We start from the raw sequence: 25,910 nt of genomic DNA on the forward strand, positions 1-25,910 counted from the left end.
TACTTAGTTCACCCAGACAAAGTTGAAAGGAAGTTCGTGGGAGTTTTGTGTGATCAGTAGTCATATTTCAAGTGGAGCATTGTTTACAAGAGAGAATCAGAGCTGTTGCTGATTCCTGCTAGCCAGGTTGATGTTGCATAGCAGCTGCTCAAGATATTTTTAAATACTTCATATTTTAATAGCCAGATAATGGTGCAGATACATCGAGGAGCTTTAACTCCTGCCTCATGGCCAGCTGTTGTGTGCTTTGACTTCAGGCAGTGTCCACCTCCAGTGTCCCCTCGTACTGAGTCGGCTCCGATTCCCGTCCCTACGCAGATTCGAAACTACCAGCGGATTGAGCAGAACCTACACGTCACGTCCAGCCATAACACAAATCCCTATGGGTCACCCAGGTATGTTATTTATTTGTATTCAATGCGCTTCAGTGTGTAATGCTAATATGCTTGTAAGAACTTGAACTGTTTAAAGAATATGACAGCGTTTTCACAATCTCTGTCGTGCCTTCCTTCCCAAATTTATTATCAGCAATTGTTTTTAAATTTCTACGTTTCCACCTGACCTAGTACCAGACAGACTACGATGGTATATGTATGATTCTCAATGCTGTGTTCTATGATGTGGTGGGGCTTAAGCAGACTAACTCGATGTGCTTCTTCCACTTAATCGGTTCCTGTCTGAGCATCTTTAACTATTTTTGTCATGATTTAATACTCTTGACAAATTTCTGTCAGACAGGGAAGCTGTTTTCCAGTTGCAAGACAAGACACAATTATAAGATTAGCTAAATGCTGAAGCTTTAATCGGATTGATGGGATGTTTGCTCATGCATTAACTGATGCTGCAACATAAATGGAATGATTCAATTTGCAGCATAACACTTGAATTAAGAGGGTACTACTGGAGCCTGCGAGAGATTTCTGCATTCGTTTGTAGCGGAGGATCTGTGTGCTGTTGCTTTTGGTGCCAGTGCCCTAGTGTGCTGGGGTACTGGGGACCAAAGTTGCAAGCTGATCCACAGATTTGTATAATGTGGGGACAGGCACAATTCTGATCTTGCTCCTTTTGTGTTCTTCCTGGTTCTGATGTTGAGTTGAAATTGTGTTGGTGTTGAAGGCATCGTCTCCTTATCTGAAGCTTGCAGGTCACTGTGCTACGACTAAAATATGGCAAACGAATGGGTGACCTTGAGCTAACAGTCTGGAATTGAGTCACAGGGGTGAATGGGTCGGAAGCTGGCAAGGCTTCAAGCCAGAAATAAATGGATGGGAGGCAGGGCAGGAGATGTGTAGGATTGTGGGGAGGTGAACACACTGATGAGTTATTTTATAGTGTAATCTTTGCCTTTTTTTCTGAAATGCACTAACTGAAAGGGGGGATGTTCTGACTGGTTTCTGTTTAAGGTTTGGAATTTGCCCATGCTGACCATGTGATTAATACTACATGACCAGCTTGAATCGACTGGTTAACAGTGGAGGCACCCCACAAACCATTGCACATACAGTCTCTTATAGACACAACTATTTTTAAAAAATATATAGCCACACACACCAGTTTTTTATTTTTAAAATTATGGTATGTTGCCTTTTCTCAAAGTGTGACTGCTGGATTGAAGGCATCCTCCAATTGCAACATAGTTATCCAGATGCAGCATTTGAACCTCATTTGAGATTTGTAATTGGTCACTTTTTTTAAATGGGTAAATGTGCTTCCTGTAGCTTAGAACATGATTGTGTACCACAGAGGTTTCACAAAGTGCTGGAAATGGACCATTGAAATATTGGAAATGAAGATTTCAGGGGGTTTTGCGTTGAGTAGCATTTGCTGGAATGACTAAAACCCCTCCATGTTCCCTTTGTTTGTGTTGATACAACATTGAATTTGTACTCTATATGGCATATGTTAAACAATTTACGTAGAATTTTAACTTATTTCCGAGAATGACCTTTCTGTGCTGTAACCATTCAGCCTGTCAAGTCTGTGCTGGCTCCCTGAAAGAGCAGTTTAGCTAATCCCGCTACCCAGCCTTTTCCCCACAGCCTGCAGATGCTTTCCCTTCAGATGCTGATCCCATTCCCTTTTGAAAGTTACAATTGAATCTTCCCCCACCACCCTTACAAGCAAAGCATTCCAGATTGCAACTACTCACTGCATAATAAGGTCTTTTTCATGTCCCCTTTGATTCTTTTGGCAACCACTTTAAATCTGTGTCCTCTGGTTCTTGACCCTACCACCAATGGGATCAGTTTCTCTCTGTCTACTCTATCCAGACCCCTCATTTTGAACACCTCCATCAAATCTCCTCTCAAGCTTTTCTCCTCTAAAGAGAACATTACCAGCTTTTCCAACCTATCCACCTAACCCAAGCCCCACATCCCCAGAGTTATTCTCAGAAATTCTTCCTGCACCCTTTCTAAAGCTTTCATTTCCTTCTTAAAGCATGGTGCCCAGAATTGGTGCTCCAGTTGAGGCCAAACCAGAGTTTTATAAAGGTTCAGCATTTGTTCCTTGCTTTTGTACTCCATTTTTGAAACTCTTTATTGGGATATGGCATTTGTTGCCCACCCCTAATTATCCTTGAGATGGTGAGCCGCTAAGCGCCTCTATTTGTAAAAGCCAGTATCCCATAAGCTTTTTCAACCACTTTCTCAAGCTGCTTTGCCACCTTCAATGATTTGTGCACATCTCTCCAGGACTCTGTGTTCCTGTACCCACTTTCGAATTTTGCCCTTTATTTTATATTGCCTTTGCTCATACTTCCCACCAAAATAATCACTTCACATTTATCTATGTTAAATTTCATCTGCCAGCATTACACCAGCCTGCTTATGTTCTCTTGAAGTCCATTATTATCCTCCTCCAAGTTCTCTACACTTTAGCTTTTGTCTTTTGCAGATTTTGAAATTGTGCCTTGTGCACGCAAGCTCCGGTCATTAATAAAGCAGGGGTCCTAGCCCTGACCCTTGGGAATCAATGCTGTATACCTTCCTTCCATCCAAAAAGCATCTGTTCACCAGTACTCTTTACTGTCCCTCAGCCAGTTTCATATCCATGCGGTTTTTGGTGGCTTTGTTTGCTTGGGTGTTTTTAGTTTAACTGCAGTTCAAACAATGAAAAAGTGACCTTAGTAGGGATTAATCCTTTTTTTGTAGTTTGGCACACTTAGATTTTCTATGCAGTGGAGTAAATTCTGTTCACTTGAAGTTTCTCCATATATTGAATTCCCTGTCTGATTCATGCTTTTTAAAGGAGCTGCAAGCAGAAGCTTGCTGTGGTAAGAAAGAAAAGCAATGAATGGCTTAGCCTCCAGCAAGGTTAAAGAGGAGCTAGGAGTGTATGACTACTGATCATTCGTCCTCTAGACACAAATTGGTTTCTGTCACAGGAAAGCCCAGAGAAAAGGCAAAACATGTATTTTAATATATGAAGAGAGAAAATTAATCACAACAAGTTTTCATTTTAAGTGGGGCAGCATTGTATGAACAAGTGACAATTGTGGGAAAAGTCTCTCACACCCAGCAGCAGTAAACCATAAAGACGGGAAGTGACATTAACAATGGAGCTTGTATGTTATGCCACCTGGAGGTCAGTTTCAGGGTTCTTTTTAATGCAAGCCCTTCCTAGAACCAGTTACCAATCCACTAAATGTGGTGAAAATAGAACAAATCATCTGTTAACATGTAACTTACTGAAAAGATAATTTCAAGGAAAGATTTATTTCACTAAAAGTGTGTTAAGTATGTGGCATGAGTGGTAGGATAAGAAATTTATTTGATGTTGAGAAAGAGTTAGACAGGTTTTTAACTACAAAATAGAATTCAGATTTATTAAAATTGCACCAAAGGAAAGCTTAGACAGTTGGGCCAGATAATCTTCTCTCCAAGAAGGTTCAATTATCTGTGCTAAGTTATCACATCTATGTTGTAATGGCAGTGCAGTTCAGTGCTTCAAGACTAGAATGTAGAAAATTAGCCTAGACTCCCTTTGTTTATTGCTCCCCAGTATTTCTTGCTATAAACTGTAATTCTGTAAACAACAAGAAGGGCTGGAATAGGTTGAACTGTGATGCTGACACATATCTGAGCTCACACATAAAGAACGATTACCTGAATGAGATCCTGAGGGCTTTGAACATGTGTGGAATACTGATCTAAGAATAAATGCTACCTTTAAAATTCTCATCCATTTTCAAATCCCTCTGTGGTTTTGCCACTCCCTCTCTCTGTTACCTCCTCCAACCCTTTGAGATTTCTGCTTCCCTCCAACTCTAGCCTCTTGCATATCCCTGATTTTAATTGGCAGCCATGTGTTCAACTGCCTAGCCTTAAGCTCTGGGATTTCTTCCCTACTTCTTTACTTTGCTTTCCTCCTTTAAGATGCTCCTTAAAACCTACCCCTGGCCAAGCTTTTGGTCAGCTATCCTAACGTTTCTTTATGCAGCTCAGTGCTGAATTTTGTTTTATAATGCCCCCCTGTGAAGCCCCTTGTGATGTTTAATGACAGGCACTATATAAATGCATGTTGTTCTCTGCTTATTGTTTCGTTTATGAACTTTTCAGATCTGGAATGGTGAAGAGGTCGAACACAAGCCCAGTAGGTTTTATGAAGCCAACATCTGGGTCACCAGTTGCAGCAGATGCACCACAAAATCCAGGCCGCAGACTCTCCACTGGATCCTCCCGGCCTTATTCTCCTTCACCTCTGGGTATGTAACTGGAATGAATGTGTCGTCTTTTTCAGTTGTTTATATATATATATATATATATATATATATATATATAAATTGCAGCACAAACTACATGAAAGGCAACACTTGCCCTGCATCAGCACCTCACATCACAAAGGAGAATGACATTGAAACAGGGGTAATCTTTTCAGCTCTTTGATCCTGTTCTACATTCATTTGGATCATGACTGATCTGTACCTCAACTTAATTTATCTGCTTTTGCTCCATATTCCACAATGGCCTCACCTAACAAAAATCTGTTGATCTTAGTCCTCAAAATTTCAATTTCAGTTGACCCAGTTTTGGTGGCCTCTTGGGTAACAAGTTTTGTTGTGTGAGGAACTGCTTCCTGATTTCTCAAATGTGACCTATCCATCACAATTCCATGCTGATTCTCTTTGATCAACTGACAACTGTTCAAGTGCTCAGTCATTGTCTCTGATCAATTCCAGTAACTTTCATGCATTAGTTAAATTAACATTTCACAGAATCACAGAATTGTTACGGTGTAGAAGGAGTCCATTCAGCCTAGTGTGTTTGCACCGGCTCTCTGAGCATTTTAACTAGTGCCAATCTCCTGCCTTTTCCCTGTAACCCTCACATTGTTTCTATTTAAATAATCATCCAATGCCCTCTTGAATGCCTCAATCGAACCTGCCTCCACTACACTTCCAGGCAGTGCATTCCAAACCCTAACTATTCGCTGTGTGAAAAAGTTTTTCTCACCTTCTTTTGCAAAAACACTTTAAAACTGTGCCCTCTGGTTCTTGATCCGGTTAGGAGTGGGAACAGTTTCTCCCTATCTACTCTGTCCAGACCCCTCATGATTTTGAAAACTTCTATGATGTCCCCTCTTACCTCTTAGCCTTCTCTCCAAGGAAAATACTCGCAACTTCTCCAATCTTTTCTCATAACTGAAGTGTCTCATTCCTGGAACCATTCTCATAAACCTCTTCTGCAATCTCTCCAGTGCATTCACATCTTTTCTACAGTGTGGCGCCCAGAACTGTACACAATACCCCAGCTGAGGTCTAACTAGTGTCTTTATAAGTTCATCAAAACCTCCCTGCTCTTATACTTCATGCCCCTATTAATGAAGCCTAGAATTTTGTATGCATTAGAAATAGCTCTGTCTACCTGTCCTGCCATCTTTAATGACTTATGTACATATACACAGATTTATAGTCATCTGGTTTCTCTTTCCCTCCCTGCTTAAATAATTAATGACATTTGCAATTTTCCAGTCATAAGAACATAAGAAATAGAAGAAGACTGTATGGCCCCATGAGCCTGCTCCACCGTTGAATGTGATCGTGGCTATCTTTAACCTCTACTCCACTTTCCTGCCCACTTCCCATATTGCTTCATTTCTTGAAAGACCAAAATTCTTTCTATCTCTCTGCCTTAAATATATTCAACAATGTAGCATCCTAAACCCTCTGAGGTAGAAAATTTCATAGATTCATCACCCTTTGAGTGAAGAAATTTCCTCTCATCTAAGTCTTAAATGATTGGCCTCTTATCCTGTGACTCTGCCCTCGTGTTCTAGATTTCCCAGCTAAGGGAAACAACCTCTGTGTCTACCCTATCAAGCCCCTTCAAAATCTTGTATGTTTCAATGAAATCACCTTTCATTCTTCTAAACTCCGGAGAATATAAGCCCAATTTATTCAACCTCTCATCATTAGTTCAAGGAACCAATCTATTGAACCTTCACTGTACCGCCTCCGATGTAAATATGTCTTTGTTTAAATATGAAGACCAAGACTGTACACAGTATTCCAGGTGTCATTTTGCCAAAGCTCTGTACATTTGTAGCATTGCAGAAGTGTTGGAATTAGGGAGTTTTGATTATGACTAATGCATCTACAATTTCATCACATTTCTTTAAATGCCTTGGGATGGAACCGTCAGGTATTGGAGATTCATCTGTCATAAGTCCCATTTTCTCAATTACCATTTAAAATAACACTAATAAATCCACCAGGTTCTGTTCCTTGACTTATTTTTAAATTCTCTTTTACCGTTGATATGTTGTCCTTTCCTCCACTGTGAAAATGTTACAAAGTGCTAATTTAACAAGTCCACCATTTGAAAAAACTTTCCATTATAGTCTTGCTTGTATAAGACTTTATTTGGTCCACATTTACCATTCTCTCGGTATATTTATAAAAGCTTTTGCTGTTAGTTTTAATCAGTCTTCACAAGTAAATTTGAATGCTTGGTGGAGCTGCAGTAATGGTAAAATGAATTGCTTTTGAAATTGTCTGGATGCAAATTGCCAACTATTCCTTGTTTCTGCAGTTGGGACTATCCCTGAACAACTTAGTCATTGCTGTTGTGGTTTACCTCAGGGACACGAATCAAGGTCCAGGACCCCATCCGGTGAGCATTATTGGAAGTAGGAGTCAAAATTCCTCATATCTTTTGGACAGTGCATTATCAAGTAAAAAGGATATTGGAGCAAGTCTCTGTTCCAGTGTGTTGCTGACTACTTGCTTTAGGGATGAAATTCAAACTAAGCATGAGGTGAAACAAGATGGAAGCGGGAAGTCCTGAATTTTCTGAAGTTCTGTACAGATGTTTGCAGACTGGATGCAAAGCCATTCGTGCCAGAGTGCAGCATGACGAGCTTATATAGACAAAACTTAATATAAACCATGTAAACCTTAATATAAACCATGACAGAAGTGTAACTGAAAACATACCAGTATAAAGGCAGATAATGCAGATAGGTCTGCACGTGCATCCTTTAATTTTTTTTTCAAATTTAAGATGCAGAAAGATGTGCTAGTTATTTCACATTCATGCCCTCAGATGTCTAGGCTCTTGAGACAATTCCCCCTCTCAGCTTTTCCACTTCTTTTGCCTCCTTTATAACACTCTTTAAAGCCTCAATGGGCTGAATGGCCTACTCCTGCTCCTATGTTTTTATGCCCCTACCTGTTTTCCTAATAATTCCTTATGTGGCTCAGTATAAAATTTCATCTGATAATTATGAAGAAGTTGGGATCTTTTAGCACATTAATGGTGCTATATGAATACAATTGTTGCACATTGTAGAATGTTAAATAATGTGCCCAGTGTATGAAATAAGCCATTTTTTTGCCTTCAGCATTTTGGGAGAAAGTAATTTGCTCAATTTGTAACTATGTTTGAGCAATTATTTTTACTATGTGTAAACTATTATTTTGTGGGATTACTTCTTTCTTATGGCTAACTAATCTATTTTGTTTGGATCCTTTTACACTGAACAGTTTATTTTTGGTATATAAATGAATTCAAGAAACAGCCTGGCTGTTGTTTGATGTTATCATTGTTTTTACTGATATTTCTCTATGGCTATTGGGATTAAAGGATATGTTATGATCTGCAGCAAGGTGAATGCATCCATAGCACAGTGCATTAGATTCAAAGGAAGGAATGTAGCTTGTAGTTTTGAAAATGTTATATCTATAGAGGTTTGTTTTGATATTTCTTTCCCTTGACTTTGTGAGACTGATATCAGAGTATTGCTGTTTCCAGGTTCACCTTCTCCTCAGTCTCACTTATTGGGTGCGAGACTCCAGAGTGCCCCAACCCTTACTGACATCTACCAGGGCAAACAGAAACTACGTAAGCAGCATTCGGACCCCGTCTGTCCTCCATCAGCAGGGTACGGATGTAGCCATTCTCCACAGCCTAGCAGACCAGTCAGCCTTGGTACTTCCCCGACAAAGCACATGGGAACATCTCCACGGAGTTCAGATTGGCTGCATAAAACTCCATTGCCCACCATCATTGGATCGCCAACAAAGGTATGTAAATATGTGCTGATTATACTCGTTATTCCCATAGAATGAAAATGTCATTTCTCGACTTTATTTTGGACGGTTGGGAAAAATGCTTTGTTGCTCTTCAGATGAATTAAAGTTTGCCATGTTTACGCCTTCATAGACCGCTGCTCCTCTCAAGCTGCCTAAAACTCAAGCATCTTCTAATCTGCTTGCCTTGGCTGCGCAGCAAGGATTAACTGAGAGTCCACCAATGCAGTCCAAAGCCATGCTGGAAGCTAGGGAATTCTGCACCTATCATTATCCACACGCAAGTGCTAAGTGTACAACTTCTGAGGAGAATAAAACGACTTTTGGCAGGTACCATTTGCTTTGTTCTTTGATATCTCTGTGATCCATATTAATACTTGACTTGGGTTGGTTGTATTAACAAAGAGGGTTAAATATGTTTCCTGGACAAAAAGACAACTTGCTTCTAGAGACTGGCTGAGTTGACTGAGATGATTTGCACTCCTTGTTAGTGCTAATCAGAGTGAACTTTATTCCATGTCTGGGCTGGCTTATATATGACTTAAAGGTGCAAAAAGCTAAATTGCTGTATCCTTTACTTTAATTAACATAGTGTCAACCTTGACTTAGAGCTCACACTCTTGATTCCAAGTGAGAAAACTGTGGATTCCTCAGTACTGAGGGAATGCTACACTGTTGGAGATGCCGTCTTTTGATGAGGTGTTAGCCCAAAGCTGTGTTTGCTCTTGGGTAAATGTAAACAATCCCATGGCACTATTCAAAAAAGGGCAGAGGAGTTCTCCCTAGTGCCCTGGGCAATATTTATCCCTCAACCAACATCAATAAAAGTTTATCTGTTCATATTTGGTCATATTACTATTTGTGGGACTTTACATTGTGCAAATTGGCATTTTCTACATTACAATAATATTTATTGGCTGTAAAGCACTTTGAGGCATTCTGCGGTTGTGAAAGATACTATACAAATGCAATGCAAGATTTTTTTTGGTAAATTTTATAGAATACATGATTTTGACATTTTCTTTTGGGATGTGGGTGTTGCTGGCTAGACCAGCATTTATTGCCCACCCCTAATTGCCCTTGAGAAGGTGGTGGCGAGTTGCTGCCTTGAACCGCTGCAGTCTCTGTGGTGTAGGTATATCCACAGTGCTGTTAGGGAGGGAGATCCAGGATTTTGCGCCAGTGACAGTGAATGAACATTGATATATTTCCAAGTCAGGATGGTGAGTGGCTTGGAAGGGAACTTCCAGGTGGTGGTGTTCCCTTACATCTGCTGCCCTTGTCCTTCTAGCTGGTAGCAGACGTAGGTATGGAAAGTGCTGCCTAAGGAGCCTTGGTGAGTTTCTGCAGTGTATCTTGTAGATGGTACACACTGCGGTCACTGTTTGTCGGTGGTGGAGGTAGTGACCGTTTATGGAAGGGGTGCTAATCAAGTGGGCTGCTTTGTCCTGGATGGTGTCCAGCTTCTTGAGTGTTGTTGGAGCTGCACTCATCCATCACACTCCTGACTTGTGCCTTGTAGAGGATGGACAGGCTTTGAGGAGTCAGGAGGCGAGTTACTCGCCACAGGATTTCTAACCTCTGACCTGCTCTTATAGCCACAGTATTTATGTGGATAGTCCAGTTCAGTTTCTGATCAATAGTAACCCCCAGGATGTTGATCATGGGGGATTCAGCGATGGTAATGCATGTGTTTGCAATGTTGGCTTTAGTCACTAAATTTGACTTATTAAAAAAGGCCTTTGTTAAAGCATGCAAAATAAGTTTTAAATCTTTTTACAGATCTGTAAGTACAGGAAAGCTATCAGATCAGGTGATAAAGACCACATTTGGAGGGCAGACCTATCAAGGCAGCACAGATAGTCTCAATACTGAACGTCCGATGGACACAGGTAAAGGAAATTGCTGGTCGCATGCCAATAATGTTATGAGAACATCTTTTCAGTTCTGTTCTCAAGTTAGTTACTTCAATTTTGTATTTGGTATCTAGTATCTATTTTATTATCCTGTATCTGCTCCACTGAAAACTAGGTCAAGACTTTCACAAGCACTTTACCATCAGTTCACTTCTTTCTTTCAAGTCTTTTTCATTTCTGTATGCCTAGCAACATTCTCCATGTAAAGGGCAATCAAGTGACATTTTCCATATTCCCATTGATGCCATCCTGGAGCTGTCTGTTCAAACCTTGGATTTGTTTTCCTCTGCATTTTCCTGCTGCAGGTTTTTCAAAGATAATAGATGAAAAACCATTCAACATTTGTGGGAATGGGAAATGTGGGGTTACTTTTAGAGTGTGAATGCTGGGTGAGGACACCTTTAGGTTTTGCATCAACAGTTAACTTACTTGTGGGCATTCACTGTCCAGCTTTTCAAATGGGTGTAAGAATGACTAAATGAGCAAGATATTGGAGGCCTGCAGACCATACAACTTAACTCCTGAAGAAGAGGAAGGCAGTGAGACAAAGTAAGAGGTGGAGGAGCAAAGAAATGTCTAGATTCTTGTGAAGAACTGAATTAGATTTGTTAAACATGTATTGTTGCATATATCTGATGCTCAAAATGACAGTAGTTCACCTCCATTTTGTAATCTGATCCATTCTCCCAGCACTGGTATGTAATTTTAACCCAGAAGGATGGGCATTCTGAAGCCAATACTCCACTGCTGAGGTTCACTACAACTTAATTGAACTTGTTTTCTTTTCCTCCTTCCGAGATGTCTTGCCTCTGATGACCTAGCTGGCATCAAAAACTTATTTTGTAGGAAAAGTTTGAGATGCCCTTGCCTCCTACCATTATATAGCACATTACATTAGTACAGCCATACTGCTTGAAACCAGCCTGTTCATACATTTTAATTTAGTACAGAGTTGAAATAGTGCACAAAGTGTTAGCAAATTCTGTGGCTTTTGTCTGTCCTACTGAGGTGCTTCTTGCAGTCTGCACATTTTGCACTATTTCTTCCTGTTTGCATGATTTATGTTTCTTTGTGCCCAGCTCCAGCAGGTGCTTCTGGTTTGACAATGGGTTCCCCTGCCATGGTGATAGGAGTGAGCCCAAGGACTGTGGTGTTCACTGTAGGTTCACCACCAAGTAGTGTCACCCCTCCCCATAGCAGTCACATGGTCACCAGAACAAGGACAATGTCAGGTAAGACTTGACTGCTGACAAAATTAAAATTATACATGACTTTAGTCAGCCTGTAGTCTTTCACACGGAGCCACGGGTTACCTGGGGAAGGTGGTCGGCTGGTTTGTGGAGGAGATTTAACTTCAAAGGTGTGATTGTCCAAAATGGTTTATCAGTTCTTATTTCAAGATAACTGCATAGTCATTACACTGCTGCAATGCCAATTGAAAATGGTCCTGATTTTATGATGTATTGTGAAACAATATTAATGCAGCTGAATAAGTGTGTGTCTTTTAATATGTTTTTCACAAAGTTGAGGACCTGAAATTCTTCTATTTTGGAAGTTACATAATTTTACAACAGTATGTTTCCAGCTATTCCATAGCTATTATTAAAATATTATTCTTTGAAGACATTGGTTCCTTCTGCTTAACTTTTTGTCTTTTTCTTTGCAGTTGGCTCAAACAGTCCGCTTGGATCTCTCTGTTCTAATAGTGGACGGATTTGCATGGGCTCTCCGCCAGGTGCTTACATGGGCACTTCACCTCCTGGTGCAGAAGGTCCTTCAAGTTTGAAGTACATGACGTTTGGTACCTCGCCTCCCAGTTTAGAAGGATTTATCACATTTGAAGCTCCTGAACTGCCGGAAGAGACTTTAATGGAGGTGAGCTCTCTTAACAATTTGAATTGAAGGTAAATCAAATGCTTCACTTACTCACTCAAGTAAATGGTAGCTCTGGGCCGCCAAGCTGTAAGTTCAGGCGTGCCTTCCCTCAATATATAGATTCATATTAAATGTCAGTACACTTTCAGCTCTGGCCCAGTAATTGAGTCCAAGTAAAGATGGTATGTTCAGTTAACCTTTGCAGTGAAAATTGCAGAGATCTTCTGCAACCAAAAAAAAGTTACAAATGGTGAGCTGTAAAAATCGTGAAGAAAGGACTATTTTGTTTAACAGAGATTCCTGCACTTTTGGTAAAAATGAATGCAACTTGATATTGTATTTTAGAATGTAAGAAAGTGTGGAGCTAGAATTTGGCCATCAATTCCAATCCTTCCACAGATATTGTACCTACCACTTACCTTACTGTGCACTCTGTCTCACCTATTTGATCTCTTGAGGGGCAAATCGGCATATAAACTCTCTGATCTCAAATGTAATTTAAGTAAAATTTGTATATTATCAATGCTTGCATCTCTGGACTTCAAGCCTGGTGCTCTACCATCCATGGAGAAACTCCCAACAAAGCCCTAGGGCGCAGGGCAAATATGTGCTCACGAAGCAAAGTTTAATGGTACCAACAAAACGCTGACATCCTGAAAAATGCTTGAACTGTGTGGAATATTCCATATGGTTAGCCCTGTATTACTTAAACACCACAAATTCTGGTGTGTGCTTTGCAATTTGGGCCTCTCTCTAATTATAGAACTTCACAAAAGAGTTCTGTGGTATTGTTCATGATGCTTTATGCTATGGGTTATCTGATATAGGGGAGATATGAATTGCACAATTGGACAATCTCGGTGTGTAGTTTATCATGAGTTTTAAAGATTGCCATTGATATATATGGAGCAGCGAGTAGAAAAACTTTGCATCTAAACACCACCGAATGCAGTGACATGTTTACCTCATACACCATATCTGGGAACACTGATAGCAACATTGCTGCATGAGTGATGAGGAGTGATTGAATTTCTGTTGTCAAGTGTTGTAAAACCAGAGTGTACAATTATGGGGCTCCTGAAATTGTCAACAAATGTTTGCCACGTGAATTTCACAATCAATATAACATCTTCCACAAATTCCCATTTGTTGTGATTTGCAGCTGTAAGACAGACACAAGGTTTTTGGGCCTCTTGTCTCATTGGCGTCATGGAGGAGTCACAACAGCTACAAAGCCTGTTTCTCTAGTTATTTTCCTTTGCACCATAACAGGAAACAGCCTAAGTTATATTTATAATTGTATGCTTTGAAAGAGTGCACATTGCTAGTGGCAGGAAGGAAGGAGACAGTGCAGCCTACTGTTGCTTTCTGGATTGTTTTGTGGTTTTTAGATCTCTTTATCTGCAGCTGATGGAAAACAAGTTTTTAACTGGAGTGGAAGGCTTTCTATTGTGTAACAGTGGTTATTAAAACAGATAATACTTGACATGGTTGTACAACTAAATGCTTGAGAGACTTGAGTAGATTGTTTACCAGAAACAACAAATCTGTTCTCAAGTCCCCTGCTGGACTTTGTTTGACCCTGCTCATCATGTGACATTTTATGAATGTGCCATTTGGCATACATCAGCTGCTATTGCATCATTTGCTTCTGTGGGGGGTTGAAAGAGAACTGCTGAGATGTAAACAAAGGAACAGCTTCTATATTAGGGGCTAGAACTCTCCCTCAAGGTGGCACACAATACTCTTCATCAATTCTGCTGTCTGTCAATGGTATTTGGTCTTAGTTTGTGAAGTCAGTGAAAACACCTTGTAATAAAATTATTCCTTTCTTTCAGGTTTTGTTATAAACCTGACAGTTTCTGAGATGTTGAACTGTTATAGTAGTCTTGCTGCCAACATTTATCATGCTTCAAATGTAAAGCACACTCATTATTTTGGGTGCACATATACTCCCCTCTGCTAGACCTTCCACTGCTTGCCCTGCCTAAACTGCTATGATGGCAGTGTGGAACCTTATCACCAAATCTCTCCCCTTAACTCCTTTGGCACCTTCTCCATTTTTAAGCACCTCACCTTATTCCACTCATCTTGCCTTTCCTCTAAAATCCTCATTCTCTGCTGCCCCATACCAACTTCCTCACTGAAATATACTTACTGCTTTCCTCCCTCAGCTGCTGTGCCAAGTTACTTCTCATGCTCAGTGATTTCAACCTCTGTCTCAACTTGCCTTGCACTCTGTCCTCTGAGTTCAACGCTGTCCTGTGCTCCTTTAACCTCTCCCTCCATATGAGTTCACCTACTGACATTCACAGCTGCTTCCTAAATCTTGCCATCTCATATGGCCTTTCTATTCCTACCATCTCAATCATAAACACGACCTCTTCTGCTCTCTACCTCATTGTAACCCTCATCCATCACACGCATTCTCTTTCCAAGCCTACTTCCTTCTGGGTCATTCTCTATTTTAAAAGTACCTTCCCCTGCGTCACTTACAACAGCATTTTCAAATCGAGTATTTGCCTTTCAATTCTTTCACGATATTTGTCTAGCTACTGAACTGCTTAATTACACCCTCACCTCCACCTTTGACTTTGCCCTGTAATATCCTTGCACTTGCCCACCCTGGATGTTTCCTTGGTATCTTCACTTCCCTCAGTCCAAGATGTTCACTTTATTGATGGTTATATTGAAACAGAACATGAGTAGGCCATATGACCCTTTAAGTCTACTCCCCCATTCAGTGTGATCATGGTTGATTTTCTGCCTCAACTTCTCTTTCCTACCTTATCTCTATCCCTTGATTCCCCTTGTTGCCCAAAAATCCATTGATCTCAATCTTGAATATACTCAAAAACTGAGCATTCACAGCTCTCGGGGGATGAGAATTCCAAAGATTCACAACCCTGAGTAAGAAATTTCTTCTCCTCCCAGTACTGAATGGCTGACTCCTTATCCAGAGATGATGACTCATAGTTTGAACTAGAGTCTCCAGCCAGGAAAACAACCTCTCATCACCTACCTTGTCAAGCACTCTTAAGAAATTTTTCCTCAATTATAAAATAAATAATGTTAACGTTCAACTTAATTATGCTCAATCTAGTCAACACTGGGGACCAGTTAACTCAGTTGGCTAGATGGTTACTGTATGGATCAGATTAATACCAACAGCATGAAGTTCGATTCCCATTCCAGCTGAGGTAAACTCTTTCTTCAGGTACCATGCCCTAAGAGGGTGTTGGTGACCATGGACTCCTATGTGTTGGTCCATGATTGTGCTTGGCAAGGCACTGCGGTGGTTTGCCATTGCCTTCTGCAGGTTTTGGCTGACTAGGATACCCTCCTGCTCTTAGCACCTGCTGTAGGCATATTGGAAGGATTTGCAGGTTGATAATCAACCAGTTTGGCCATGTTATGAACCCACTTTCATAGGCCATCAAGTCCTGGAGCAGGTAGGGGCTCGAATCTGAAGCTTCTGGCTCAGAGGAGGACACTACCCAATACACTACAAGACCTCTGCCTCCTCATCCTACCTATCGTAAAAAATCATGGCACTTGGCGGTTATTTGCCAAACCACGGCAAAGAACCTGCCTGTGGTCAGAGAACTCAAAAAGAAGATATTTAACATCAGGAACTAATGGCTTTTACTCAATGACACATTTAAGCAAAGTTGATCAGATACAGTTGGCTTAATTAGTGTGGCTTGTGCTTATTTCAAATAAAAATTCAGAAAGAAAAGTAACTTTCCTTCTGTCTATTGATTGTAGAGAGAGCATACGGATACCTTGCGTCACCTGAATACAATGCTGACATTCGCAGAATGCATTATGGACATTGCAGTGATGAAAGGAGGTAGTTTGGACCTGGGGACCTCTGCTGCCTCTCTTTATCAAATCCAGGAGAGTGTAGTGGTTGACCAGATCAGTCGTCTCAGCAAGGAGTGGGGGTCAGTGCTTATAATTATTTATCTTTTTTGTACAAGTCACCAAATCTGCTGTGTGAAACTGTTTCCTAAAATTATGTTGGTTTGAGAACTTGGATATCTTGGCAATTGAAACTATTTGCTTTTGATTTATTTTAATATAAAAGCACTCAATTCACTGTCGTAAGTGCTTTCCTTTGCCGTGCATGTAGAAAGAAGCAACCAATATCACTGAGCCACTTACATGGTTTTGTACCTTCTGGTAGCAGTCGAGCACCAAATAGCTGTTTTAAGTTCCTGTAGGTGACTGCAGCTCTGTTTGCATGTTGTACTATGTAAAATTTGTTCCAATTTGGTGGTGCTCCTGTTGAGTGACAAGTAAAATGCAATTCTGGTGATCATCCTGGCATTTATTGCTCATCTGTTCATGGAATGGCATTGGTGAATGAAGTAAATTTTGAGTGATATGGAACAATTAAATCATTTCTCTCCTCATGGAGCCTAAAATTTTTACCCCTTCCAAAAACATATATGCACATATAGGCTTTCGGTTCTGCTGCACCACTCTCAACCTAAAAGAGCAGCCAGCCAGATGTTCCCGGGGCCCTTCCACTCTGATTAGTTGCTAGGTGATACAAAGGAATATCTCGGGTGAACAAATCCCTCCAGTTTTCTTTCTTGCCAGTATGGAAAATGTCTACCTTTGGCTGGACTACAATCAGGAAGCGAGGTAGTTTACCGCAATATGCTGCCTGTGAGGACTGGAGTGTATCCATATTGGGGAACTGAAGTATTAATGGGTAAACAAGGCTTCATTCTCTGAATACTACTGTTTTGTACAGCCCATCTTCTTGCTGAACAGTTGGACGTGGGAATGTTTCAGAGATATTTGTTGGCTGACTGTGAAATATTACATTTGATGGAATACTTATCCCTCTGTTTATTTTACAGACAAGTGGAACAGCTTGTGCTATACATGAAAGGAGCACAGCTCTTAGCATCTTCTTTGCACCTTGCAAAAGACCAGGTTAAGTCAGGCAAGCTGAACCCATCCACAGCAGTTAAGCAAGGTACTGAAGCCTTTTGCTATGAAAATACAATGACCCTAAAGGCATTGCACTAGTGACATTTTTGTGTTTGAGTCTGAGGGAGAGAAAAATATTTAATGGATTAACCTACAAGCTTAAATGAGCACAAAGTTAAATTGAAAGCTTCAGAATGGAAATGGTTACAAATTCCCGTTCTCTGATCTACTGTATTGGGGGAGGAGGGATCCTTATAATTTATTCTATCTTGTTGCTGTACAATTTGATACTCATCCTTCAGACCAGATGCCATATCATCCAAGTTAAATAACCTGCTTATGTACATGCTATTTGTGGCATTCAGAATTTGTAGCATATTACAAACTCTGTATTCAGTCCCCTGCATTTCGTCTGACCTTGCAGTGTTTGCAATTGTAATTGATGCAGAAAAAAATGTTAATTCCCAATGCACTCAGTGTTATTGTCTTTGTACACACAATAATACCATCAGCCTAAAATATCATAAAATTGAGCAAGTGTTTCTGTTAGCACAAGTCAGGAGTTTGATTGAATACTCTCCACTTTGTCTGATTGAGTGCAGTTCTAACAAAGTGCAAGAAACCTAACACCATCCAGGACAAAGTAACCTGCATCCGCTCCCTCCAAAACAAAAACTGAAAATGCTGGAAAAGCTCAGCAGGTCTAACAGCATCTGTGGAGAAAAAGAACAGAGTTAACATTTTGAGTCCTTATGATGATTCTTCAGAGCTAAAGAAGAGTAAAACGTAATGAAATTTATACTGTTTATGGGGCGTGGAGTAGGTGAAGCTGGATGGAGGGCCAGTGATAGGTGGAGGCAAAGGAGAGATTGACAGAGATGTCATGGACAAAAAGACAAAGAGGTGTTAATGATAGTGATAGTGGTGGCATTAAGGTCGGAGAGCAGACAAGGGTAAGCACTCTGAAAAGAACAACATGAACAAGTGACAGATGGCACTTAGCGGGGTGGGGGGTTGGGGGGTGGTGGGGAAAAAGATTGAAAATAGGATAAAACAATGAATAAAAATGAATTTAAATAAAAAATAAGTGAATAAAAACTTAAAAATGAGAAAATAAGAATTAAGAAATGAGAATGAATATTGAAAAAAGGGGCTATAAAGGGTGTGAGGATGGAGGAGAGAGTTCATGATCTTAAGTTGTTGAACTCAATGTTAAATCGGGAATGCTGTAAAGTGCCTAACCGGAAGGTGAGGTGCTGTTCCTCTAGTTTGCGTTGGGCTTCACTGGAACATTGCAGCAGGCCAAGGACGGACATGTGGGCATGAGAGCAAGGTGGTGTGTTGAAATGGCAAGCGACAGAAAGGTCTGGGTTATGCTTGCATCTGCTTAACCTTGTCCTGCCATTACCACATATTGCTCTCTGACCCTAATGCCATCACTAACACCTCCTTTAGCCAGTATCACTATCATTAACACCCCTTTGTCCTTTTGTCCACGACACCTCTGGCAATCTCTGCTGGCCTCCACCTATCTCTGGCCTTCTGTCCAGTTTCACCTGCTCCACCTCCCCCCCCACCCCTTAAACAGTACAAATTTCATTACATTTTACTTTTTAGCTCTGAAGAAGAGTCATAAGGACTCAAAATGTTAATCTGTGTTTTTTCTCCACAGATGTTGTTAGACTTGCTGAGTTTTTCCAGCATTTTCAGTTCTTGTTTCAGATTTCCAGCATCCGCAGTATTTTGCTGTTATCCACTCCCTCCGCACAGTGGCAATGCGTTATGCCATCCACAAGATGCACTGCAGCAACTTGCCAAGTCTCCTTCAACAGCACCTTCCAAACTTGCGACCTCTACCATCTAGGAGAAATTATCCCAGTCTCTGAATTATGTTTCCTGGTCTCTCACATGGCAGGCTTGTGGTTTCTTGGATGGTTTTGATGCTTTAAAGTTGAAGTGAGCAGCTTGTAAGGCGAAGAATTCTCAACAGGCTGTGAGGTTTCTTGTAGTCAAATTTCTAAGAGATTGGTTCTCAGGTGAACTTTAAACCGGGGCAGGTTACATACGTTGGCTGCCATTGGGTAAAATTTTTAGTTTGGCAGACCGGTGCGTGCCCAACTTGCTTGAGCGTGAAATGACACGTGACGTTGGGTGAGCGTTCCGGCGTCAACATGCAGTCGCGCAATATTTCATTCGGCAGGCGTGCGCTGGAGTCGGCAGTGCAACTGCCAACGATTAAAAGGCCTGTTAAGGCCATTAAAGGAGCAATTAAATAGAAATCTTTTGCTGCACGTCTAACCTTACAGTTGCAGGCAATTCCATGGGCTGAATGAGGTTCCCTAAAGCAAATAAAAATAAAATTAAAAATTAAAAATTTAATTACTAACACGTCCCTGCTCATGTGACAGAGTCACATGAGGGGAACATGTTTTATAGCATTTTTCATTTTTTTTTTAAACTCTTTATCTCCCTGAGGCACACGCGAAGTTCACACTCGCCCTCCTCCCCCTGCCCTCACAGGCAGCGCTGAGCACTGCTGCTCTCGTTTCATGCTTGGCGGGCCAAAATCACCTTCCGGCCCCGATTGTGGGCGGCAGTTGGCTTCGTGACCCCCACCACCCGCCCCTGCCCAGCCCATCTGACAAAGACAAGACTCTGCTCATTGCCTCGCAGCTTAGCTCGAGTCTAGTTCAGCCTTTTGTGCCGTTTTAAAATAAAAAATTAGTTTGTAATTCAGACTAGGACATGCAGGTACTGGACAGTAATTCTCCTGACTTCTCTTTTGCAGTCGTTAAAAATTTGAATGATCGCTACAAGTGTTGCATCTCGTTTTGCAAGAAACTAACTGACAAACTGAATCGTTTCTTCTCCGATAAGCAGAGATTTGTGGATGAAATCAACAGTGTTACTGCAGAGAAACTGATCTACAGCTATGCCGTGGAAATGGTAACTACTACCACATGTCTTTAGGTTTTCGAGAGGTATTTTGACGAAAGAAAGCCTAATTTAATTTTTGTAATGACGTATCAGCGGAATGGTAATGGTGATCAGCTGATATCTCGTGGCATTGCCCACAGAGTCAATATATAGTCTTCAGGTAAAGCAAGGTTGAAGGAAGAGAATTCAGGCCCCATTTTTAAGTTGTGTATCTTTCTTAATTTTTGTAAAAAAAGAAAATGGGGAGGTGATGACATAGTGGTATTGTCACTGGATTAGTAATCCAGAGACCAAGGGTAATCCGCCATGGCAGATGGTAGAATGTGAATTCAATAAAAATCTAGAATTAAAAGTCTAATGATGACCATGAAACCATTGCCGATTGTTCACTAATGTCCTTTAGGGAAGGAAATCTGCCGTCCTTACCTGGTCTGGCCTACATATGACTCCAGACCCACAGTAATGTGGTTACTCTTAAATGCCCTCTGAACTAGGGCAACTAGGGATGGGCAATAAATGCTGGCCTCATCAGTGCTGCCCACATCCCATGAACGAATAAAAAAAAGTCTCTTTTTTGATATTTTCATTTATAATTAAATGAAAAAGCAGTTTGGGAAGTATAATATGGAATATAATTCTCCAGTGCTTGGAGAGAAAACACTGACAGGTCGATTTAATTACAGCATGACCAGTTTACAAAATTAGTTTGCGTTATAAATGTCGCCATAGGTATTTAGTAAGGGAGAAGTTGACAACAGGAAATGAATGCAAGTGTAAGATTTTCAATATAGATTTTGCATCACTGGCCAACTTCCATGGTGGTAATTATCCAGTGATGTATACTTTGTATTTAGTGATCCCATACAGGACGACTATTGTGACAGAGCTTATAATCTGTCCATTCCACCCAGTGGAGATGAAAAGAAAATAATAAAAGGGCAACTTTAAATTTCAGTCCTTCACTGAGTTTCAGATTTTCTTGCTTGAAAATTAGAGGATTTGCTTGGAGTGGTGATCATCCGGACATTCACATTGCTGTCTTACTGGTATTGATTCCCATTGGACAGTACGTTCATTGGCATGTAGTTATTACCAGATTTTGAGGTGCTGGATGAATAGTTGTGCTGCTAGAGTAAGGAGAGCCGAGAGGTACAGTCCCAGACAAAACCACCCTGAGCCAGAAATTTGCCACACATTGTGCTAATGATCTTGTACAGTAATGGGAGAAGGACAAAACCAGAGCACAAGTGCCTCTATATAGGGTGGGGAAGGAATTAGGAAGGGAGTGAACTGCTTTTCATGTCTCAGTGGGCCATTGCCACACGCTTGAGATCAGATTATTTATCTGTCATCTTGTTTGGACTGGTTAAAGGTGATATAAAAGGAGAGTAAATCATTTTTCAGGTCAGCAATTAAAAATGTTTGATTAATCACTGGGTACTTAGCAGTTTTGTATATAATATTTCATAAAGCACTGTAAAGTTAGCAGCAACATTTAATTGAATTAGGGAAAATGTCCCCTAGATGTTGCATGGTATGTTGAACATTGAGTTGCCAATGAGTTTGTGCTAATGTCTTTGTTGTAACTCCAGGTGCAGTCAGCTGCACTCGATGAAATGTTCCAGCAAACAGAGGATATCACATACCGGTACCACAAAGCAGCATTATTGCTGGAAGGCTTGACGAAGACTCTGCAAGATCCTGCTGATATTGACAATATCCACAAATGTAAGAGTAAAAAGAACATAGCCAGTGGAATGAAGAACAAGAAACCCAGTTCTGAGAAATGCAAATACTGGGTGCACCCAAAATGTTGGCCTAGGTTCCATCTGTGTACCATACTGTATATTTACAGTATTTTCTTTAAATGAAAGCTTCTTTTTAGAAAGCTAATTAAGGGCCTCATTGACTAAGCAGGCCAGGAAATGAAAGTTGAAGCGTGCAATCTAGGAAGATCGCAGGGTTGATCCCCAAATTATGCTGAGTTATCTGATCTCAGCCAGGGTGGCAATACAGATATTATGACTGATTGACCTCAGCACTCAGTTTTGTGGAGTGATGTAATGGTTCTCCCTTGTGGCAATTCAACGTGAGCATCCTTATTTGCATATCCCTCCATAGCTTCATGGCATCCTACCTCTGCCACCTCCTCAACCCTACATTCTAGACAGTGAACTGCAGTCCTCCAACACTGGTTTCCTGGGCTTCCACACCCACAGCTGCTCCACCAATGTTTTCAACCTTACTCCCTGGAACTGCCTCTTCCCCCGGCCTCTTTCTACATCTCAGTCCCACCTTTAGATGTATCTTCAATACCTATCTATTTGGCCACATTTTCCGTCATCTCCCCAAGAGGTTTTGCAAGGGAGAAATGGAAAATGAACGGTATGGAGTTTGGGAATTTCACTTTTGTAGTGCAAAGACAATGATAATTCTTTAAAAAACTTTTAAGTGGGATGCAAACAGTTGCCTTTTCTTGTTGCCTAAAGAATGGTGGATGCATTGGAGGTGAATATTTGAATTTCCACTTAATTTAGTGACAAATGCTGTTAACTTGATGTTTAGTACAGTTTGTCATTTGAGTCCCTGACCCAACTGAGCAGTTGGGTTGATTTGTTGATTAATGGGGGCAATGAAGTCCCGGAGGGAGTATTTTTGTTCGGAGGACACCCACATCAGTTAGAGAGTGAAATTGTATATTTTTAAAATATCTGTTTAATTGTTTTAAATAAAAAAGAGTATGAACTTCCTGCTCAACCAAGCTGGCATTTGATGCCTCCTTCCCCCTCTTTAGTATTGCCTAGTAATATTATTGATGGAAAGGAACTACCTGATTTTTATCTTTGGTTGCCGCATTTTGCTATTTGGGGGCTGATGGGGAAACCATCAAAGCCCAGCTAGGTGAATGCACATGATAAATGAGTGAACAGTGCCATTGATCATGTTGTGAAAAATTAAGGTTAGTTGTGCATGGTGTGGAGCTTCATGGGGACTAGCTGACAAAGTCAATACACACTTTTACTTGTTTTGCAGACAAGACCAGCATTGAACGCAGACTCTCTGCACTGTGTCATGGTACGGTGGCTCTGTACGAAAACTAGCCTTCTGAAATGGACCACTTGCAGCAGAGCAGGGACCACCACCTTTCCTGGATCAAGTCCTTGAGTCTTGGAGTTGCCTTTTTCCTTCTTTTTGTTTTTATTTGTTTTCTCTCCTTATTTTGGGAAAACTGTTCACACTGGGGTTATTTTTTTTTCACCACCTACGTCAACCCACAAAGTGAGGAACGTTTGATATTTTTTTGAAGAGTTACCAAAGAGGAGGTTCTTGTTTCAAAAGAAAGGACATTTATGTATAAATATAGATTAATACTCCTGGAAAATCCTCTCAACGATGTAGCATTTTCTTTCATTTCAATTTACCTCAAAGAGGTAAAGTGTGGGGCAGAGTCACTACTTTTGGCTTCCAAAGCCGCTTATCACTGGAGTGTGTTAACACAAGCATGAGAGCAAGACTGAAGTCTATCTTCTATTTTTGTCACACAACTCATTGGATGCTTAGAAACCTACATTCAGAAAAAAATGGGTTGCAAGGAACTTTGTGCTCCATCCGATTGATTTGTTGTGTATATACAGTACCGCACAGTGGTGACAAATTGACAAGTTGTCTTTCTCCAAGTAAAACGTTTAAGTTTTTTTCAGGACACTAACGGTGTGATAAATGAGCCACAGTTGTTCATGGCGGTTTTAAGTTTTACCAGGATCCTTGTACACCCAGTCAAAGGCCTACATTGCCTTATATCTTCTGCTACATCACATACATATCAACCCACAGAAACTGATCATCAAGGAGGAGTTAAGCACTTTATGTGGATAGGAAGTTGACAACAAGGCAAGAGGGGATGTCGACAGCTCACCTCAATGATCTTGTAAACCAGAAGGGAAACAGGGCATCACTTTGGATGGACAGAGAGAGGGGATTGTCTCTTTTTTTTAAGCTCCTGATACAGGAGCTGTTGAAACCACAAAGACTTTTCTCCAACAGACAACCACTTCTGATTGCACTATTACAATTCTTTGAACATCTTTGATAACAGTAATGTTATGCAGAACTCCTTGTAAAACGGCACAGCCTGAAAGCTGCATTGAAGAAATAGGAAAAAGAAAACTGTCCGAGTCGGTTAAGCTCCAATGCATTCAGCAAAAGACATTTTAAAGTGTGTTTTGGAGCAAGAAGCACAGAGTGCTTGACACTTTAACTAAAAAGACTGCAAAAAAAGCCTGTATTAATTACAAGCCTTTCCATTTTTTTACTTATTAAATACTTGAGTAGTTCATATAGAGCAACTGTCTGTATATAATGAAACTAGTATTTTTTTTCTCTTTTTGCCAGTGATTGCTGACTTTTAAACAATATTTTTGGGCTGGCTTTATGTTGTGCATGTGATAAGTGTGACTGTGCCACTGGCCTGATAATATTGCTAACGATGCTGTTTGTTCAGACAGTATTATGGAAATAAAGCATCTTTCCTGTAGATTGAGAACCTGTTGTGCAGACTAATGTAACATTTATTATTTTCAGGGGTGGAAAAAACAAACTATCAGGGCTCTGGGAACCAGATTACAAAAATGTTTGGACTGTTTTGAAGCCCAAGTTTTGCTTCTGGAGGGCAATTTTGTCACTGGCGTATAAACTAAAGAATCTAAGGTTCATTTCCAATCCTGTCTGTGTATTATATATAAATATTACACACTTATGTATATCTAGGTGAACCTAGTAAAGAAGCACAATTGTCCATTTTTATACTGTGTGAGATCAGATTGAACGGTTCAGATTCAGCGATGGGCATCCTGTCTGTTGGAGGATTGCAACTAAGCTGACACTAACTTAAGTTTGAAAAAGTATTTGATTTGAAATCTTATTTTTGTAATTTTAAAATTAAATATAAATTGCAGGTGGTAACTTGGAGAGAAATAAACATTTAAAGAAAGCTGTGTTGCTGCACTTGTGTTAAGAATCAGCAGTTACGTTCTTTTCTACTTCTTCATCCCACCCTGTCAGTTTTTGTCCTTTATTTTTAAAAAAAACTAAATTCAACGCCTAGTCAGTTTGTACAATGAAGTTTGAGGTCCAGCAGAGCAGATCACAAATGGCATTTATGACCATGCTTGTCCCCATCCCTGGATTCTCTGGGCAATCTTCCAGAGTTGGTAAATCACTTTTTCCACCCTTGAGCATTTTTGTTTTATCATTTTATTTTTGTTTTGTTACTCAGCTGCTTGAATACTTGAATATTGAACTAAACCCTTCATAACAATCATGTTTAATGTCCCAGAGGCAGTGTATTGGAAATATTTCCCATGTAGCAATGAATTTGGCTTGTTCATGAGGCTCATCAAAACTGTTTTATTTTCTCCCTCGCTTTATTTTATGGAAAGATCTAATGTGTACTTTTATTTATCTGTAAGCAATTCCATTAATTCCGAAGACTGTTTTTATTTATAAAATATTTGTACTATTAGGTCTTTAATACAGTGTTTCTACCTCTCATTTGTGTATAACGGCATGCATACTCTATGAAATCAGGTTGCAGACGCATTCACATGTTATGTAGCAGCCTTTTTAATATGGCCTATAAAAATGTACATTAAGAAGTCAGAAATAAAATTGTCCTGGAATATTAATGGATTGATAATTTTGATTTA

At 40.3% G+C, this 25,910-nt stretch overlaps 1 protein-coding gene across 2 annotated transcripts in view; it reads left to right on the top strand.

Annotated features, from left to right (window-relative positions):
* The window catches only part of ulk2 (unc-51 like autophagy activating kinase 2), a 106,748-nt gene extending 80,859 nt beyond the window's left edge, over positions 1-25,889 (top strand). For both annotated transcript variants that reach the window (XM_041198091.1, XM_041198092.1), the window contains 13 exons: positions 258-395; positions 4,560-4,705; positions 7,032-7,112; positions 8,253-8,524; positions 8,664-8,860; positions 10,313-10,422; positions 11,526-11,678; positions 12,113-12,321; positions 16,090-16,268; positions 17,196-17,314; positions 20,057-20,214; positions 21,798-21,933; positions 23,239-25,889. In XM_041198091.1, coding sequence (XP_041054025.1) covers positions 258-395; positions 4,560-4,705; positions 7,032-7,112; positions 8,253-8,524; positions 8,664-8,860; positions 10,313-10,422; positions 11,526-11,678; positions 12,113-12,321; positions 16,090-16,268; positions 17,196-17,314; positions 20,057-20,214; positions 21,798-21,933; positions 23,239-23,306 — 1,966 coding nt within the window. In that variant the 3' untranslated portion in view covers positions 23,307-25,889. The remainder of the gene's footprint in view (positions 1-257; positions 396-4,559; positions 4,706-7,031; positions 7,113-8,252; positions 8,525-8,663; positions 8,861-10,312; positions 10,423-11,525; positions 11,679-12,112; positions 12,322-16,089; positions 16,269-17,195; positions 17,315-20,056; positions 20,215-21,797; positions 21,934-23,238) is intronic.
* The last annotated feature ends 21 nt before the right edge of the window (positions 25,890-25,910 follow it).

The sequence above is a fragment of the Carcharodon carcharias genome, chromosome 10, assembly GCF_017639515.1.
Source record: "Carcharodon carcharias isolate sCarCar2 chromosome 10, sCarCar2.pri, whole genome shotgun sequence".
Classification (NCBI taxonomy): domain Eukaryota; kingdom Metazoa; phylum Chordata; class Chondrichthyes; order Lamniformes; family Lamnidae; genus Carcharodon; species Carcharodon carcharias.